General features: G+C 41.8%; 2 protein-coding genes across 2 annotated transcripts; both read left to right on the top strand.

The window, feature by feature from the left end:
* Positions 1-367: 367 nt before the first annotated feature.
* Positions 368-7,697, top strand: c5h9orf64 (chromosome 5 C9orf64 homolog). Its single transcript, XM_041937667.1, has 7 exons — positions 368-415; positions 1,300-1,505; positions 3,246-3,393; positions 5,281-5,393; positions 5,935-6,078; positions 6,809-7,004; positions 7,122-7,697. The coding sequence occupies exons 2-7, from the start codon at positions 1,317-1,319 to the stop codon at positions 7,349-7,351; spliced, it is 1,020 nt and encodes a 339-aa protein (XP_041793601.1). The 5' UTR covers positions 368-415; positions 1,300-1,316; the 3' UTR covers positions 7,352-7,697.
* Positions 7,698-8,905: 1,208 nt separating this feature from the next.
* LOC121607128 (kinesin-like protein KIF27) lies at positions 8,906-17,993 on the top strand. Its single transcript, XM_041937816.1, has 15 exons — positions 8,906-9,203; positions 9,763-9,963; positions 10,245-11,254; positions 11,957-12,100; positions 12,288-12,458; positions 12,638-12,834; positions 13,824-13,945; positions 14,083-14,220; positions 14,960-15,171; positions 15,440-15,502; positions 15,613-15,783; positions 15,959-16,150; positions 16,303-16,530; positions 17,011-17,209; positions 17,365-17,993. The coding sequence occupies exons 1-15, from the start codon at positions 8,906-8,908 to the stop codon at positions 17,991-17,993; spliced, it is 3,975 nt and encodes a 1,324-aa protein (XP_041793750.1).
* Positions 17,994-18,618: the final 625 nt, after the last annotated feature.

Below are 18,618 nucleotides of genomic sequence, written 5' to 3'. Positions count from 1 at the left end.
TATCAAAATTGTCGCTGACATGTCTTTTGATAATCGATTAATGGCTTCATCGCGGTACATAATGGAAACCTGACAATCACTTAATTCACGTACTTGAGAGCGCAAGGTGCTAAATTTCAATTTATCTTGTTTTCATTAGGAAGTAACTTGACGCATTTGATAACACTCACATCTTAAACCATGGTAATCATGACTTCGACAGGCCCTGAACATAAAAAGTGTAACTTTTATCCAGGGTTGATCATTAATTTTCGTATTCATAACGGAATGAACATTGTTTTCCGGCTCGCGCTCTTGGACTGTTATGATTGGTTAACCGGCCTGTGACGATTACACGAAAGAGTCTCTCATTGGTCAACAGCTGGAAAACAGGTAGTGGAAGGACGAGCTTGCTGTAGACTTTCTGCGTTCATCGGTAAGTAAAACATGCATTTACATAGGAATAAAGTAGTAAATTGTCGCTTTGTAGGAAGTTTTTACAATATGTTTGCATTGTTGACAAACGGGGAGAAAGCTCAGTCGTGTCCGTACTCGTGGTGACAGTCTGCGCCTAACGTGAACAGTCACAGTTACCACCTGCACTTTGCTCGTTCAGGATTTCAATTAAACGTAAATGCGTTATACAGGTGGACTGCTCACTGACCCACGGCTGTTTGCAGGAAAAAACAACTTAAATAAAAGATCAGAGTGGAAAATAAAGCACGTGGCTCCACACAGAAAGAGCAGTGAATCTCACTCAGTCGCATGCTTGCGTCACAGTATCCTATTATCAGTCTGATAGGGACCATGTCATTAACACACAGCCGTTGGACACTTCAGCTGCATGGAAAAGACGAGGCAGCTTTTAGAGGTAGACAGAGGGATATAATTTAGTTCTTTTGGTTTTAATAATGGGGTTGTTCAGAGATGCTCCTGTGTGCAGGGCTTTTACGTTGGTGCACTCCCAGTTACACAGTGGGCTACCTGCATGAGGTGAGAGTGAAGCTGGCTGGTGAAGGTGTTCTCACTTCGTTGTGCCTTGATTATGTCTTTTCATTGTGACTCATCTAATAAAGCAGGGAGGTCATCCTTAAAATGGCACCTCCCCAGGGATGTATGTAGGATATTGGTGTTTTCGTATGAAAAGGCCATTCATGTCTCCCTCAGCACCCACTCCTGAGGTCTCTAATGTCTGATTAGAACCTAAAAAGTTTTATTGCAAATGTGCAGACAATGAATGAATCTCCTTACATTCGTCCTGATGGGGAATATATTTATATTTATGCATGCTCATCTGTCTACACACATGTCTCCCGTCAGCTGTGCGTCTTCTCAGCATGGGGTCACCTCTGTTTCCCCGTGAGTCTGGCCAGTTCGTAGCAGAGGGGAGTCGGGATGTGTTTGTGGAGGAGGAAGGAGTGCAGAAGGTGGCAGAGATGCTCTACAGCCTCCGACACAGTGACGATTTGACCGCCAGTGGCTGGAAGAAGGCAAATCCATTGGCTCCAGCACCGACCTCTGACCAGGGGAGTCTGCCAACAGCCGGGGCCACTCAGACGTATACATTTGTTATGTACTTGAGGGGGGAATCATGTGGTGCATAGAGCATTTTGTTCAGTGGCAACAACAATACAGCATTAATGAGGTGACAGGTGGTAATGATTCTAAGACTCCAGTGAGCTGTGACGGATAATAAGAGGGCCCACAATTCAAATGTTCAACGCTGCTTATAGAGTAAAATTCCAGATGGATTAAGATGTGGTGCATGCTTCTGATAATTTTTAGATTATGACATAATCACAATAATAATCATCACAATCACAATAATTAATTGCAGAATAATTTGTTCCTTATGATAGTTAAGATGACACAAAACATGAAAAAAGCCACGGGTCAGCCATTTGTTACATTTTGAGATGCTCTCAATACGACCTGATAGTTTGACTGAATCACCACCAAGTACATTTACTGATGTACTGAAGGTACAGATTTGAAGAACTTATACCTTACATTTTTTGGCACTTTATACTTCTCTTTCACTGCATTCCAGAGGGAAATATCGTGCTTATTACTCCACTACATTTATTTGACAGCTGTCACTGGTACGGGTTACTTTGCTGATTAAGCTTTTACATTAAAAAACATTACACTAACAATGATACGATTCAATATTATCGTCAACCCAGTAGTATGTAAAGTATCTAAACTTGGCTCCACATTGACAACTACAATATTTAAAATGCTCTTATGTGCATTCATTAGTGATACAACTTGAATAATAGAAAATACTGATTACTGTGCTGTAATCACTCTGAAAGGAGCCATTCTACAAAATGAAGACTTCTGATGCTTTTAAGCTCATTTTGTTGATATTGCTTGTGTACTTTTCTTAAGACTGTAGTATTTCTACAACCTTGATTCCAATAACGTTGGGACGCTGTGTAGAACATAAATAAAACAGAATGTGATAACTTGCCAATCCGTGTTGACATATACTCAGTGAATATATGTAAATATCTGCTTATTCTGAATTTGATGCAGCGCATTTCAAACAAGTTGGGAAAGGAGCAACTAAAGACTGGGAAAGTTGTGGAATGATCCAAAAACACCTGTTTGGAACGTTCCACAGGTAAACAGGTTGATAGTATCATGATTGAGTATGAAAGGGGCATCCTGGAAAGGCTCAGTCGATCACAAGCGAGGATGGAGCGAGGTTCACCACTTTGTGAACACATGATTGTATGAAGGATGTTACTACATGGGCTCAGGAACACTTTTTGAAGCTGTTGTCAGCAGTTTGTTTGCAAATGATTACATCCTGTTTTTATGTACGTTTTACACAGCGTCCCAACTTTTTGGGAATTTTGCATCAGTAAAGAATCTGAATACTTCTTTCACTACTGCATCTCTATTTAAATTGCTAAACAAACAGGAGATGTGGATGGTGATTCAGAGGTCTGAACCCAGGCTACTCTTAATATTATGGCAGTGAGACCTGGCTACAAATGAAGGAAAAGCACAGTTATGGGAAAATAATGTCATCACAACTTAGCTTAGATGTTTGGTCAGACATCAGGAAAATAATTATTCAAGACAGACCCCTCGCTTTCATCCTGTAGTGGAAATTCACCTCCACAAAATAAAGGCAAACCTTCTTGTTTTTTGCCCAGCTGGCACACTGCATCATCTAAGCGTCGTGGTAGAATTCTCAGGTTTCCAGCTTTTTTTTCTGCCTTCTTTATAATTTGTATTTTTCAACATTGCAGGCCTTGAACTGGGTGTTTGTGGTCGACACCATGAACTTCTCCTTTTGGCCAGAGACGGAAACTCAGCAGTGTGAGGTGACCTATAAAGGGACCACGTACACAGGCTACATGACCCTGTGTGCTGCCATCACCAGGGCCATGGAGGAAGGTGAGAGCACTTAAAAGCATAAAGCATGGACACCTAAGTTAAGTTAATTGCTGGGTTAAAGGGCTGTTGCCTCAGCATTTTTATTAGATTCAAAATAACATGTCTTTTTTTGTTTAATAGCATGTTTATTTAGCCTTCACACTACTGACCTCCTTTGTCTTACACAGAAATTAAACCTGAATCTGCCCCGAAACAAACAATAAAAACAACAATCTGTTGAAGTAAAGATAATGTTCTCACCATGTTACATGACATTTTTTCTTGACTGATTTATCTTTTGTGTTCACAGCCTCACCTCTGGAGGAAAACATGTATATTCAAGCCCTTTTTCATGTCTCTCGTCGTTCCTCTTCTCTGTGTGCTTTTGTTTGCTCTGCTATTACCAATTATTGTGTATGTGCCCTTTACTTGAACTTGGACTGCTGGGAAATTGCTTATAGCTCTGCATGCGCCCGTGAATCACTCATAATTAGCGTGAATGACTCCGGATATGAATCAATTATGTCTCATATGGAATAGTGCTCTCAATGTGTGGTCGCTGTGGCCTTTATAATTACATGAGATTCTGTCGGAAAAGCACAGGTAGCTTTGCTCCACTGTGCGAATCTCAAGGATTGACAGCGCAAGATCAGAAAAAAACTGCGTCTTTAGAGCCTCTTGAGAAAAATGGCTCCCGTGGAGTTATATTTCTGTTATTATAGTGCAGTAACTATAAATCCTTCCAGTTGTTTCACTTCTCTTCACTCCACAGGCAGTGATGGAACGCAGGTGTGGACCGTAGCCAAGTACATTAACTGGAGTACTGCTTTTTTTTTACCGCCTTTTTCGAATATATACAATAATTTTTTTTGGAAACTTACAGCTTTTGCTCTGCAACATTTGAACGCCAAATATTGGACTTTGATTCAAAAATGTCAAATAAACACTGTACTATTGGTGTGGATGGGTACCAAACCCTGGTATTAAATGGGCCCTGGAGCTTAATCACTAAAGACCGTAGTTTTGATAAGCTCTGATGTTAACGTTTTAACAATCTTGTGTCAGTTATTGTCACACTGCAGCCTCTCTACTGCTGTCTGTTTCAAGGCTGAGCTCCTCCTTAATGCACACAACCACACACACACACACACACCCACCCGCGTGTACACATAAACACACACACACACAGCAAAGTCAGCAGATTCTTCAAGATTTATATTCTACAGGTTCTACAAGCTAGTCGGTGCATCCAGTAGGTTGTCTGAGTCATTAGGTGCTGGAAATGCATTGTAGCAACAAGTACAAATGTGCCTGAAGGACTTTAGCGTGTATTGGAGTAATATTTAACCAGGAGCATCTACGCTTTGACTCCAGTAATAGAGTGAATGTAGACTACAGGTGGAGTTTATTTATTGAAGGACTGGACATGAATACAAATTTGAAGTATTTGAGTGTTTCCACTCTATGCTACATGACACTTCCACTACATTTCTTTAATTCTTTTTGTTTATCTGATGTACGTGGGTCACTTTGCTGATCCAGAATTTATGTAAAAGGCTGAGTCCTCAGCAGTGTATGTGGCGCTTTGCTGCCTGTCCTCCTCTCCTCTATCCTCTATCTCTGTTAAAAAGGCCAAAAAATAATCTTAAAAAAAAAAAACAATTCACATAAATAACATGCTACAAATATATGATATGATGCACCGAGTACCTTTATCTACCAAGTAGTCTATAAAGTATCTAGTACATGATGTATCTTGTACAAGTACATTTTGCTGATATCACTTATGTGCATTTACTTAAGGAAACATTTAGAATTCAGGACTTCAGGAAACGTATTTTTCGACTACAGTATTTCTGCTTTTACCTAAGGAAAGCCTCTGAATGCTTCTTCCACCACTGTCCACAGGTGTACCCATCACTGATCCGAAGTACTTCTCTCAGATGAGTGTGGAGCAGCTGGCACATGTCCTTCGATCAGACAACGAAACAGCCATGCCCATGCTTCAGGAGCGTCACCAGGTCCTAACATTCTCATATCAGTCCCGTATCTGTGGTACTCGTGATGCAGCAGTCCACCAGTTGCTTCTGTAACTTTACATTTATATATTTTGTCTCATTTGTGTTTTTACTGCCTTTGAAAACATGTAGTTTGACATTGAAAGAAACACTTACTTCTGTCCCAGCTTTTTTGAAATGTATTGCTGGCATCAAATTCAGAATAAGCAGGAGCAATTTATAAAAACCAATGAAGCCAATGAGGTAAAACATTAAATATATTGTATTTGATTGAGTATATATCAAAAATGATCTGCAAATTATCACTTTTTTTTTTTTTTTTTTTTTTTACACAGTGTCCCAAGTTTTTGGAATTGGAGTTGCATTTAAGAAAAACTGATTTTAAAGCTCATGTAATTATTCTGTATTATCTGTCAGTGTTACATTATTATCTTAACTGTGTCCACTTTTTGATAAGTGGAAATTCAAAGTATGCAGCTCTTAAACGCCTACGCATCATGAAAGTTAAATTTAAACACAGCACATACCGAATCTTTCTAACAAGGTGCTGACTGAAGGCGGCCGTCTGCTGCTTGAACACGGCGGAAGCTTCCGGAGTTTTATCAGCCAAGCCGGGAATGACGCCCAGAAGATGGTGGAACTCATCGTGGAGAAGATCCCTTCCTACAGGGACGAAGCTACGTACGAGGTTAGAGTTACAGAGGGTTGAGTCTTAAATTGTAAAATATTTCAGTTCATGTTTGCCAGAGAATTTTTCCACAAAGCATCCTCGAAACTTTGTTTTTGCCACTCACCAAGCTTAAGATTTAATGATTTTTCTATTCATCAAAAAATAGGAGTTGTTCAGGTTTATTTTTGTCACTGACAAGACCATGAATGATTCAGTAATTTACTATCCTAATCCTAATTTTTGGTTGGATAGTTGTCCATTTACAGACATATCAAATTGTAGCTTCCACAACATTTGGGAAAAAATGCTTTTGAGGTTTTTATCTTTTAAATCTTTTCTTGCTTGCTTCAGTTTTTCTCCAGAATTCATTGTGTGTACAGTGAGTGCACAGTACAATTGTGTAGAACTCACAGTCTTATAAAAATGTGAAAAAAAATATGTACAAATGAAAGTATACAGGAAGTGTGTGAGATCTGAGATAAATTGGAGAACTTGAGATAAATTGTGATGGAAGAGTTCCATCTTCTGGCCAGAGACAGTGTGGCAAGATTTCTAATGCTCTCTTCTTATTATGCAATCTGTGAAGGAGCATTTTGTACTCTTTGCACATGCAGTGTTTCCATTATTGCTATTGGTATGCAAGAACATCTGTCTAGTAATAAATGGCAGTGACTCAAGAAGAAATAAACGTGATCGAACAGCACATACAGTATGAACAGAGTGTGAGACGCCCCTCTGTTTGTCTCAGGGGAAGAGAATCTCATTCTACAAGCGAGCTCAGATCCTGGTGGCAGATTTCTGGGGCGTCATGGAGGCCAGGGGAGAGGGCGACATCATCAACATGGACTGGCTCACCATGTTCGCAGACTACAGGGTCCCTCAGGCTCTCGTCCACCTCGGAGCACTGCGATACTCTGACGCACTGATGCAGGCGCTGAAGAACGGTGAGTCAGGAGTGTGCGTGCATGCGTTTCTCTCGTCATGAAGAAATGGAACATTTAAAAATAGTAAACTGTAATAATCACTCCGTCTGTTGTGTGTTTGTCTGCCATTTCTCTCAGGCGAGCTGCTGAGTTCAGGGGACAGGAGAGAGGTCGAGATCCGTGGTTGTTCGATTTGGTCTGTGGAGTTGATCAAAGATCGCCTTTGCAAGCTGGTGCAGGAGAGAGACGGACAGACCTGCAGCGTCAACTCTGCAATCATCGACTTCTACCTGTGGCCTTATGCCAAGCAGCACCACAAAGAGATGGCTCACATTCCCATACACCACACACGCTGTGTTTACTACTGACAGGCTGGCTGGCAGCATTACATACAGTGGGCTGCACTTCTCAGTGTGCAGCCTTGGCACCGGTGCCTTTCCCTGGGATAAAGCCAAGCATGTCTCTATGCCAGATATATGTGCAAATGGGCTTCTCCACTCGCTGTAATGGAAACAGGTGTCAAGCTTTCATGTAGCTTGTTGGTCTATGCGGGTAGCAGCACTGTTGGCCATTTGCAGAAAATTAGAATGTTTACTGTTCATACGGTACATTTGGAGAGCAAGTAATCGTATACTGTATGTTAACATACAAGGACACATCAGCGTATGTACACTGATTTGAACTTGTAACCTGATTAAATTGTGGAAATAGATATGTAGATATGTTATTTTTTTTTTAAAGAAATGTTGCAATAGATTCATTTCTGGGGATCATATTTCACAGCATTCACTGCTGTCCTTAAAGCAGGCTGTCTGCACTTCCTAAAGAAGTCTTCTTCTTTTTGAAGCGATTTATAATAATAGCAATAAATCTAGTATAAATCACATTTAAATAGAAATAATAGAGGTGTTGTGGGTAGTCACAAATGGATGGGATCAATGGAAGAAAACTTTCTGCAAGCTACAGTAAAAGCTGTTTCTACTTTATCTTAAATGGTTGGGAAATCCATTTTTCCATCCATGGTACTAATATGATGCCATCTATTATAACAGTGTACACCAGAATAGTATATTACATGATTAAGTAGGTATGAATATACCTAGTGTCTGTATTAATATGGAAATATAATGTACATTACATAACAAAACTGTATAACATATTAACAATATATTGTAATACTGTACAGTATATTATTGGATAAAAACAAGGTGAAATGTAGTAATATAGCATAACATATATAGTGTAGTACACCAATATAGTACAGAATATAACATTTACTGTAGTATAATATCTAATAATAAATATAGCATAGAAAATATAACTGTATTTGGTGTTCAATATAATAAGTATTGTATACTTGATGAGTATGAAATATGAAATGATATTTCATCATCATCATTTTCATATTAACAGAATATTATTTTAATTTTGCTTCATTGCAAATGTTTTTTTTTATTTGTAACCCCCCTTTCCCCATTTTTGTTGTTTTGTTTTATAGATTGTTTTATAATGCTCGCTCGTTATATCGCTGGCATTCGTTTTGAAGACGAAGACGCCTCACAAGGTGGCGCTGTTGCCATCACGCAGCAGTCGGTTCGCCCTCCGTGGAGACTCTTGATCAGCTCCTGCTCTTCTCGACTGCTGCGGCACCGTGGCGGCGGTTTCTCTGGCAACCGAGTAGCGACAACAAACCAGGTTAACAACAGGACAAATGACAACGGGGATAGCTACACACACAACGTTAATATCAGACGGTTTGTTTCGGTAAAATGTAGATAACTGCCTCATGTTTAATTCGTATCAAGTAAGTTTAAGAGCTCAGTTAAAAAGTTTCACAACTCAGCTCCGATATCCGGGCATGACAGTAAAACTCCATCAAGCTCTAAGTACATTAACGATAGTAGTTAGTACATTTAACCGTCATGAGCGAGGTGTGTGTCCGGGTGGCGGTTCGTATCCGTCCCCTGTTGCCCAAAGAAGTGCTGCACAACCACCAGGTGTGTGTGCGGGGGGTGCCGGGCTCTGCACAGGTGATGCTCGGCTCAGACCGACTCTTCTCCTTCGACCACGCGTTTGGACCGACAGCCAGCCACGATGAGGTGTACGAGTCCTGCGTCCAGCCCCTGGTGGAGTCCTTGATCGACGGCTACAATGCCACCGTCTTCTGTTATGGACAAACAGGGTCAGGGAAGACATACACACTCGGAGGGGGAAACCTGGGTGAGTTCTGCAGAGCACAGGTGGCAGCTTATATCCCCCAAAATGAGGTGAGAAAGCCAGAATAGACTGTGTAGGAGAACAAAGATGGAGTGATTACACTGCGTGGGAAACTGACAGATGAGATGTGAAATACTGTTGTTGGGGTTCAGGAGTTTGTTTATCAAAGGGGGAAATGTATTACTGATGGCAGTCTGTTTAAAATTAGAAAAGAATGGTGTAGATAGGCTTAGACATGTACTGTTACACATTTTTTAGTTTTTGAAGGTGGCATCCAGGCATTACAGTTTATAGAGTTTTGAAGAGGGTCTAAATGACATTGTTTTGAGAGCTTTGTTTGCAGTTTTTTTTAGACATAAACTTCATGTTCTCAGCTTCTTGCATTAAAGCCTGAATGTGTCCAAAAACATCTCTCCTGACCAATAATCTGCTGTTCTTCCTTTGTTATACTTTACAAATGTACTTCAGATTTGACCCAATAGGCCTCTTCTCATGCTTCACCCTCTGGCCTTTGCACCATATACTTTATAACACGTGTCTCCCTTTTCCAAACCTCTCACAGATGAAGAGGGAGGAATTATTGACCGTGTGGCCCAGGATGTGTTCTTGTTGCTGGGAGACAAGAGGAAGAACAGTGATGGCATGGAAGCCACATTGCGGGTCTCATATATGGAGCTGTATCGGGAAGAACTGCGAGATCTGCTGGAGCTGCACACCATTCACAAAGAGCTTCACATCAGAGAAGATGACAGGGGAAACACAGGTGATTGACAAGTCTTTTTCAATGGCAATCAAATGTGACAAAATTCTGTTTTTTTCTGTTTTTGTTTTGAGCTTATAGTATTCCCTTCAAAACGGACATGAGACATGTACTTTCAAGTATCATAGAATGCCAAGTTTGCTATTAGTTGCATTATTAGGTTGAATTCTGTGTTAAATGTCTGGATTTTGTCCTTATATCCACTCTCCAGCTATTTATGTTTACACCAAATCCTGGTGGCAGATACACCAAATATCATTGTCTGGTTTTGTTTGTGTTTTCAGTGGTGGTGGGAGCCAAAGAGATGGTTGTCACCTCAGCAGAGGAGCTACTAAATGTTGTAGAGATGGGCAACGCTCTGCGCCACACTGGCACCACAGGGATGAACGAGCGCTCCAGTCGCTCTCACGCCATCCTCACCCTTCAGCTTATCCAATGTTGCCACAACAAAAACTCCTTAAAATCCGTCCGCTCTTCCAAACTCTGTCTGGTTGACTTAGCAGGCTCAGAGCGTGCTGGAAAAACTGGGAACACCGGGACGCGGCTCAAGGAATCTGTTCATATCAACACAGGCCTGCTCGCGCTGGGCAATGTCATCCGGGCCCTCTCTGACCCTGCTCGACATCGCCGTGGTAACAGCTGCAATAGTGCACACATACCGTACCGCGACGCAAAGATAACCCGTCTCCTCCGTGATTCACTGGGCGGCACCGCCCATACGCTGATGGTGGCATGTGTGAGCCCCTCCCACCACAGTGTAGCTGAGACTCTGAGTGTTCTGCAGTTTGCATCCAAGGCTCGTCACATTCGTAACCGTCCTGGAGCAGTATCCACTCACACAGAGGTTAAATCATGTCCTACAAGCTGGGACCCTGGTGAGGCTCGACTGGGCGAGCTTGAGTATGAAGTACAGACACTGAGAGAGCTACTGAAAGAGAAGGAGAGAGAGATGGTGATGGAAAGAGAGAGGTCAGGTGGAGGCATACCTGGAGAGGGGGGCAGCTTCAAACAGCTCAGCCAGATGGGGATATCTGATCCAGATAAGAAGGGGAACTTAGAAGAACCATCACACTACCGCCTTCTGGCACAGGAAGCTGCAGCTCTGCTTGCAGAGATCCCTGATCACACTCCAAGTTATTCTTTCAGGCAGCGAATGCAGGATTGGCAGGAGAGACTGGCAGCTGTCAATCTCTCACATCAAGCTGATGATAAGGACTGTTCAGAGGGGAGTGGAGACCAAGCCACCCACCATGTTGCCACATTAAAGCTCACAGAAGAACTCAAAAATTGCAAGGTAGTGATAGCACATGATGAAGAAACTTCAGATCGCCATAAAAAGTCTTTGTTTTATCCAACAGTTGATGGGAAGTGGTCCATCATCTAAGACATTCAGAGGAAAAATGTAGGTTTGCTTTTGTTCAGGCAAACGGATGTTAAAATCCCCATATTATCCATTAGGATCATATATCACTTTAGACTCTATGTTAATAGGACAATGGTGATGCCCATCACAAAGTCGATGTAAAATTTGAGATTAAAATGTAAAATGTGCTCATTGTGCTTTTTATTAACTTTAGTTTTTATTATTTAAATTGATTAAAAAGGGTGTGAACTGGAGAAAAGAGGCAAGACAGGCCTCTCCAAGTAGGAAAATTATGTTATTGTCCAGAAGGTGTCAGAACAGGAGAAGAGCACAGACGTAACTAGTAACATTAATAATGGCTACATTCTATTAAAGTGTGCCATTGGAGCCCTTGCACTGCATGCTGATTTACTGGCACATATTAAGCTATTGTTAATGTTATTAGTTACACCTGTGTCTTTCCTTTTTATTTCAAGTCAAAATGCCCTCTGTGATGTCCTTGATCTCCAAAGAGGAGATCATGCTGTCCAAAGCCTCAGACTCACTGGATGAAGTTTGGAAAAATAAAAAGGACAGCTGATCCACAAGTTATAGTAAAGAAAAAGCACAGAAAACTCTCTGTCTGTCTCTCAGGAAGCGCTTACCGCAGAGCAACGTTTACTGCAGCAGAAGGATGCAGAGCTGAGACGGCTCCAAAAAGAAATAGAGACACTTCTTCAAGAGAGCAAAACCCACCTTCAGGCCTTGGCAGAAGAAAAGGAACGTAATCGTATACAGGTGAGAAGAAGAAGAGTCCTAAGTGCTCCTCTGTAATACAGTAGAAAGTGATACAGACAGCTTCAGCATTGTTGTTTGTCTGCAAATAAAACTTCAACACTGTCCTAGAATTTAATGACAGCTGTGTTGGTTTTTCAATTGTTGGTTAAATATATGTCTCTGCACATTTGTGTGTGAATGTTTTCAGACTGAACAACTTGTGGACCAGCAGATCCTCATCAGTCGTCTTCGCAGCGACCTCATGACCTTTCAGGGTGCAACCTCAGTGGTAGAAGCCGGGGCTTCTGGGAACTCCGGCAAGAGACCCCACAGTGTCCCTCTGCTCAGACACAGCTGTGGACACGGGCCTACCAGGAGGGTGGGTAGCTGCACTGTTTGTGTGTGTATTAATGTTTTTGTGTTTCTGTGTTTCTGGGTTGCACTTTTGACTTTTGCTTGTGACTTTGATCGCCTAAAGTACTGAGCAATGTTGCTACACACATTTATATGCGCATTCACACCCTTGTTCATGTTTGTACATCGTTTTTGTGTTAGTAGATCCACTCCAGTCCCCCAGCCTACTCACTGGAGAGGGTGATGGCAGCCTTCAAGATGCGTAGTCATCTCCTGCTGGCTGAGATTGAGGAAAAAGATGAGGTGTACTGTCCGTTCATAAAGGCAGAGAGCAAAGACATGGATCAAGAGAAGGAGGAGGAGGAGGAGAAGGATATCTCTGTGAGCAGAATGGGATTTAGGTGAGAGCCTGTGTAATACAAGCCTGTTGATTCTCTTTTGTCAAGCCACCAGTGATTCACTACATAAATACAATTTCAGCCAGTAGTCTGTGATTTAGTGACTCAAGTTTTTTGTGCACATGTTGCAACAAAAGAAGTAATTTGATTACTGACTAATGTTGAATGAAATGTAAACTTTTATCAATATGCCTTTGTGACAGTATAGTTGCATTTCTCCAGGCGTGGTAACATTTGTTCCTCGCCTGCTCCCGCTTTTTGTAGCAGTGACCCTCCATGCACAACAGTGAACAGAGTTTGTCGCTGGCAGTCGAGTGACACACCACACCTTTGGCGTCAAGGATGACTGCATTTTATCCAAGTACACCTCTCACAAATCACACATATCCTGAATGCTTTTCACTTTTTGTACATGCTTCAACTAGCAGAAAGCAAAAATACTGTTTTAATTGCAGTAATTTTGATAATGATAATAATGGTTCCATCTGCAGTCCCTAATTTTAGTCCTGCATTTAATTATGACGCATTACAGAAGGCATATACAGTGTAGTTAATTTAATTTTTGTGCAACAAGCTGTTGCAAAATGCTGTTTCAGAATAGCCACACTAATATCTGTGCCCTTGTGGACCTCAAACTGGTCAAAAATAACTTCCCACAGCCTCCCTTTGTATGCAGTGCAAGTTCCTGAGTGTATATGGGGGCTCATTGTGGACACACAAGCACACTGCTTTTAAATATGAGAGCAGCTAGCACAATTATGCATTAATACTGGCGGGTTCAAACATAAGTTGTTAACATATAATAGTTGTACCCTTCTAATGCAACCCTGTTTCCGAGTTTGATGCAGTTGTGCCGTGCACCACAGAAAAAGTACAAAAAGTGCTTGAACTGATATCAATAATCTTTTTTTCATTCACAAAATCTGTTTTTCTTATAGCAGTGTGTTAAAATGAAATTATCTGCCTAATCAAATGTTGACGTTTTTCCCCAGGCGTTCTTTAAATCGAACGTGGACCAGCCGGCAGAAGAAATCAGCTCTGAAAGAGAAGAACTCTGGACTAGACCAAACATCTAATGGAAATCCATTGGTACAACAGCCTCAGCATGCCACAGGTATACTTTTGACCTCCTTCCTTTCGTGTTGAGAGGGGCATGCTTTCTTGTTTCATATCTCTTCTGCAGAATTCAAGTTATTTTCTGTCAAGAGGAATTCTTTCCTTTTCATATTGTCAGTTGCTATTTCTTCTCAGGGACCAAAGAAAACAATGCCAATCAAAGCTATATGATGAAGGCGAGACTCAGAGCCAGTATTACTGACAGAAGGATCCGAGATCTGTCAGTCAACATGCGCATGAAAGAGGAGCTCATCAAAGAGCTCAACAAAACTGGTGTGTTTGTAAGGTTACATACTGTGTACATATGTATTCCTTTGTCTGCCGGCTTGTAGTTTGACTCAACCTGTTATGGTGAGTCAAGAATAAGAGCAATCTTTGGCTGATTTCTTTGTGTATGAGAACAAGTATGAGGACTTTTGTGTAAGGTCAAAACATTCCTGCAGCCTCCAGACGCCTTTGCCAAGTGAATGTATGAATCCAAGGATGACAGACAGCGGTAATGGAGAGAAAGACAAAGTGTTGTTTTGATGGAATAGTTGCATTACATTCTCAGCTTGTAGTGATAATCAGATAATCACATTGTCTTTTAGAATTTGAACATTTCTGACTTTGCCTTCCCTAGAGGAATGCTGAAAAAGACACTGTGGCAGACAGTAACGCATGCCTCAGCCGCCAAATATTGGAGAAACATTTACAGTCCATGTGAATTTATTGTCAACATGTCTGGAGCCAAGGCACTGGCAAGGTGTGGTGACTAGTCAATATAAAATGATGGCCTGAGAGACAACAGATGAACCATGATTGGCTGAACAGTGAGGGGTGTGTGCAGAAGAAAGTATGAAAAAATCAAGGATTTTGATAAGAGTGAAGAGTTTGTTTCAACCAGGCTTTTGTACTGAAGCTCCAGGCAATGACCAGTGAATTGTAACATAATTGTTTCATGTCTTTGACAATGTTTTCATGTGTTATCTCTAGTTTTGAGCAGTCCCTAAAAATTTGTTTTGTGTGACAGATAAGGAGACCCAAGCAGTGGACAGACATTGCAGGCACAGTGTTGATGGCAGACAAGCTGGCGTGTTGGCAAGACTTTCCATGCAGAGCCAGCAGGTCCAAGCAGAGGTGTACCACAGCCTGCAGCACATGAGACTGCAGAGAGCACAGCTTCAGAACAGCCTCAGGCAGCAGAGAGAGACCAGTGATGACAGAGATCTTCATCAAAACAGGGTTAGTTGTGCAGATTGTTAAGAATGAACCCAGTAACATCAAACATGTCAAAACAGAGCAATAGAAAAAGAAATAAACATATTAAACCTCTGTTTAGTCTTGTTTAAACCTGTATGTCAGCTCTGTCGATCCAAACCTTTGAATTCTTTTTTAGTTTTGGTTGACCAGTTTGACTAAAATGCTACTTGTAGGTGATCTAGCTGACCCTCAGCATGGGTCAATCATTAATGACTCCTTAGAAAAAACATGATTTGTGTTTTGTTCATAGGAGCAAAGAGCAGGAGATGTGACTGTGTGCAAAAGCTATCAGCAGGAAGAGTCAAAAGAAAAGGTAAAACGTTAAATATAAAAGCATGCTTTTTACTCGTTGCCCCCCAAAATTGCCATATTGGTCATTTATTCCCTGCTCACACTTCTCATTCCTCCTTGCCCCCCTTGCAGCTGCGTGACAGTAGTTGGCTAGAGGTGGAGGAGGAGCGGGTGCTCCAGAGGAGAGCAGAGCTGCAGGAGCTGGAGGAGGAGCTGAGGAGGAAAGAGGAAGTGCTCCTGCGTAGGGAGGCCTGTCTGCAGCAGAAAAACAAACTGGAGATGAAGATGCTACGCTCCAGTCAGGTCAGCCTGTATATGTGTGAACATACATACAGTATGTGCTGGTGCCCCCTGTGTGGAGTTTTTATTAAGTTTTAATTTAGTTATTATTTTGAGAACATTTTTAACAATGACAGTTATGTTTAGGGCAACACATATTTTTGAAACTGGAAGTGTTTTCATTTTTGTGACGTTTCAGGCTCTGAGTCAGGACCTGCTGAATGTGTCGGTGCGGTTGGAGTCTTTGGAGGAGCAGCTGCAGAGCAGCAGCAGTGTGAGGCACACTGAAGGAGTCACCATAGAGGAGCTGGAGGAAGAGAGGGACACGCTTAAAAAGAGGAGAGACGCTCTGGACGCTCAGCTGAAGGACAACAGAGTGCTCAATGTAGAGGTCAGAAAAAAGGAAACATCGTATGTTTGTGTGGCGTAAAGGTTTTGGTAAACTGTTCTATTATTAGACCTTATTTCATGATGCGTTTTATTGTTCATCAGTGTGCATATTTTTTCTGTGGTGCAGTATGATTTGTGTCTGTCTTCACGTAGGAGGAGCATACCCTGCTCCAGCTGGAGGAAGCTATTGAAGCTCTGGATGCAGCTGTGGAGTTTAAGACCCGCTCCATCCAGGACAAACAGAGGAAGTTGTTCATCACAGACTCTTCTTCACATCAGTCACAAAACACTGAACCCGCCCAGCACTGTGATGTCATCAGGAAGCTGAAAGAGCTCACAACACCTGAGGCTTTGGAGCTGCTTGTCAGATATTTCAACAAAGTAAGATAATCCATATATGCAACATTGAATTCTGCATATGCAAATCCCAGGTGTGCCTGAATGCTTCTCCTCCTGCTCTAGCTGGAGATTTAAGTTTTTCATTTTCTCTTTCTCTGTTGCTTACCTTCTCTTGCCTCTCACTTCAGGTGCTTCTGTGAGTCACAAATGCAGCTGCACTATTTCTGTAATGCTAATTAAATTGTACCTCTGTCTGCTCGCCCATTTCTCCCTGCTGTGCCCTTCATTCCTCCATCTGATACATATTAATGACGTTTTAAACTGTATCAACTTCTCTACAGGAGGTTTGTTTGCACCATGTTATACTATTACACCATGAAAAACTCCCTCCCACCTTTTTGCAGATTTTCCCTGCAGGTGTGAGAGTAAACAAAGATACAAGGTCCAGCCAATATCTTTGTAATTATGTTCAGTAATAATATCTGTTTCTGGCTGTCTGGCTCCCTCTATCAACCTCTGCAGGTTGTTTGTCTTCGCGAGGCAGAGCACCATTTACGTTTGCGATGTGAAGAACTAGAGCTTCATGCTGGAGAGCGAGAGGTGGTGCTGAGGCAGCTGGAGGTCGCCATGCAGCGCCTGGCCCTGGATGCAGACCGCAGGCTTACCCAGCAGCACAGAGATCACCAGAACAATATCCAGCTACTGCTGCAGAAACTTAAAGGTGAGGAAACCAGGTCAACCTGGACAAAACTGTTACAGCGAATGTGACTGCCTTATTTACTTTTGTCTCTGAGTTTACTTTATGTGTTTGTGTTTGTGTGTGTGTGTGTGTGTGTGTGTGTGTGTGTGTGTGTGTGTGTGTGTGTGTGTGTTTAGAAAGTGGTTCAGGAGAGGCACAGCAGGATCTCCAAGACAGATTGCAGCATCTGGAGAAAGAGCTGTTTTTCTACAAAAGCTCCAGCCGGCAGCTTAAAAAGAAACTCAAAGAGCATCTCAGTGACACACTGCGGCCTGTCGATCATCCCTCACACACACAGAAGCACATACAAACACACAATATGCAGATATGCACAAGTGCAAACAAATCCCAGACACACACTGAAGAGGTACAGAAAAGGACACATATTGCAACATCATACACAATGATACACGCTGAGCAAACAGACAAAAATACACACAGTGATTCTCATATGAAGGGGCATGTGCACCAAACCCCCTGCCCCTCCTCAACCTCTGACCTCCTAACACACAGAAAGACAGAAATGCCTCAATACAACCAGATACACACACAGTCGCAGGGGGGACTTGAAAGAGGGGCTGGTCATTCCGGGGAGAGTTTAGAGATGACACCAGTCCGTTTGTGTCGCAGAGAGCTGAGACAGATCTCTCCAGCTGACCTGCAGGTCTGTGGTTCTGTCACAAGGAGGCGCCAGTCCGTTGTGGATACCAGCACAGAATCAATACTAGAGGATTCCATAGAAGTGCCCAGAAACACTGACAGGTGATGATGCATCATAAAACATTGTTCCTTCTCACTCCGAGGAGTGACGAGTGATGACAAGCCCATTTAATTATTTTACATGATCAAGATACTGGGCAACATTTAATGCATGTCTATAGTCACAATATACTAAAGAATACTTTGTGTCAAGGTCAACAGTTAAACATGCCCATACCATAGTCAGAATGCAGAGTTTCTGACCTGAGGAGAAGAAAGTGTCCGTTAGAAACACTGAAATGTGGTTATAGTTAAAATGTCATTATAGTGAACCGGTTCAGTCTCTTGTTATAGCACTGTCTTCCTGTTTATCCGTCTTCCTTGGTGGTCACAGGTGTCCCAGATCCTGGCTGTGCTGAATGTTGTGAAGTTTTAGCTATTCAATTAGTCAAGAAAGACGAGTATTGTCATGAGAAGTGATAAATTACATGCACAGGGAGAAATTTCCAATAATTTGACAGTTTTGTTACACTAGAAAATAGTGAAACTGAAGATTTTTATCTCAGTTCTTGCCACACCCAAATACAACACTGCACATTCTATGTTTTCTTCCCCTTAATTATCTCTTGTTATCTTTAAAATGTCATAAATCTTTCCAACATAAAACTATTGTATATTAAACTTGCGATCAT

The sequence above is a fragment of the Chelmon rostratus genome, chromosome 5 (assembly GCF_017976325.1).
Source record: "Chelmon rostratus isolate fCheRos1 chromosome 5, fCheRos1.pri, whole genome shotgun sequence".
Classification (NCBI taxonomy): domain Eukaryota; kingdom Metazoa; phylum Chordata; class Actinopteri; order Chaetodontiformes; family Chaetodontidae; genus Chelmon; species Chelmon rostratus.
Note: the sequence above shows the minus strand (reverse complement) of the source record. Positions and strands in the feature narration are given on the sequence as shown.

Bases quoted from the DNA above. Each gene is read 5' to 3' on its own strand.
- LOC121607128 (XM_041937816.1), top strand. From the start codon at position 8,906: ATGAGCGAGGTGTGTGTCCGGGTGGCGGTTCGTATCCGTCCCCTGTTG. The intron at 9,964-10,244 runs GTGATTGACAAG...TTGTGTTTTCAG, and splicing joins AGATGACAGGGGAAACACAG to TGGTGGTGGGAGCCAAAGAG. The intron at 15,503-15,612 runs GTAAAACGTTAA...CCCCCCTTGCAG, and splicing joins AGGAAGAGTCAAAAGAAAAG to CTGCGTGACAGTAGTTGGCT.
- c5h9orf64 (XM_041937667.1), top strand. From the start codon at position 1,317: ATGGGGTCACCTCTGTTTCCCCGTGAGTCTGGCCAGTTCGTAGCAGAG. The intron at 1,506-3,245 runs GGGAGTCTGCCA...TCAACATTGCAG, and splicing joins CAGCACCGACCTCTGACCAG to GCCTTGAACTGGGTGTTTGT. The intron at 7,005-7,121 runs GTGAGTCAGGAG...CATTTCTCTCAG, and splicing joins GATGCAGGCGCTGAAGAACG to GCGAGCTGCTGAGTTCAGGG.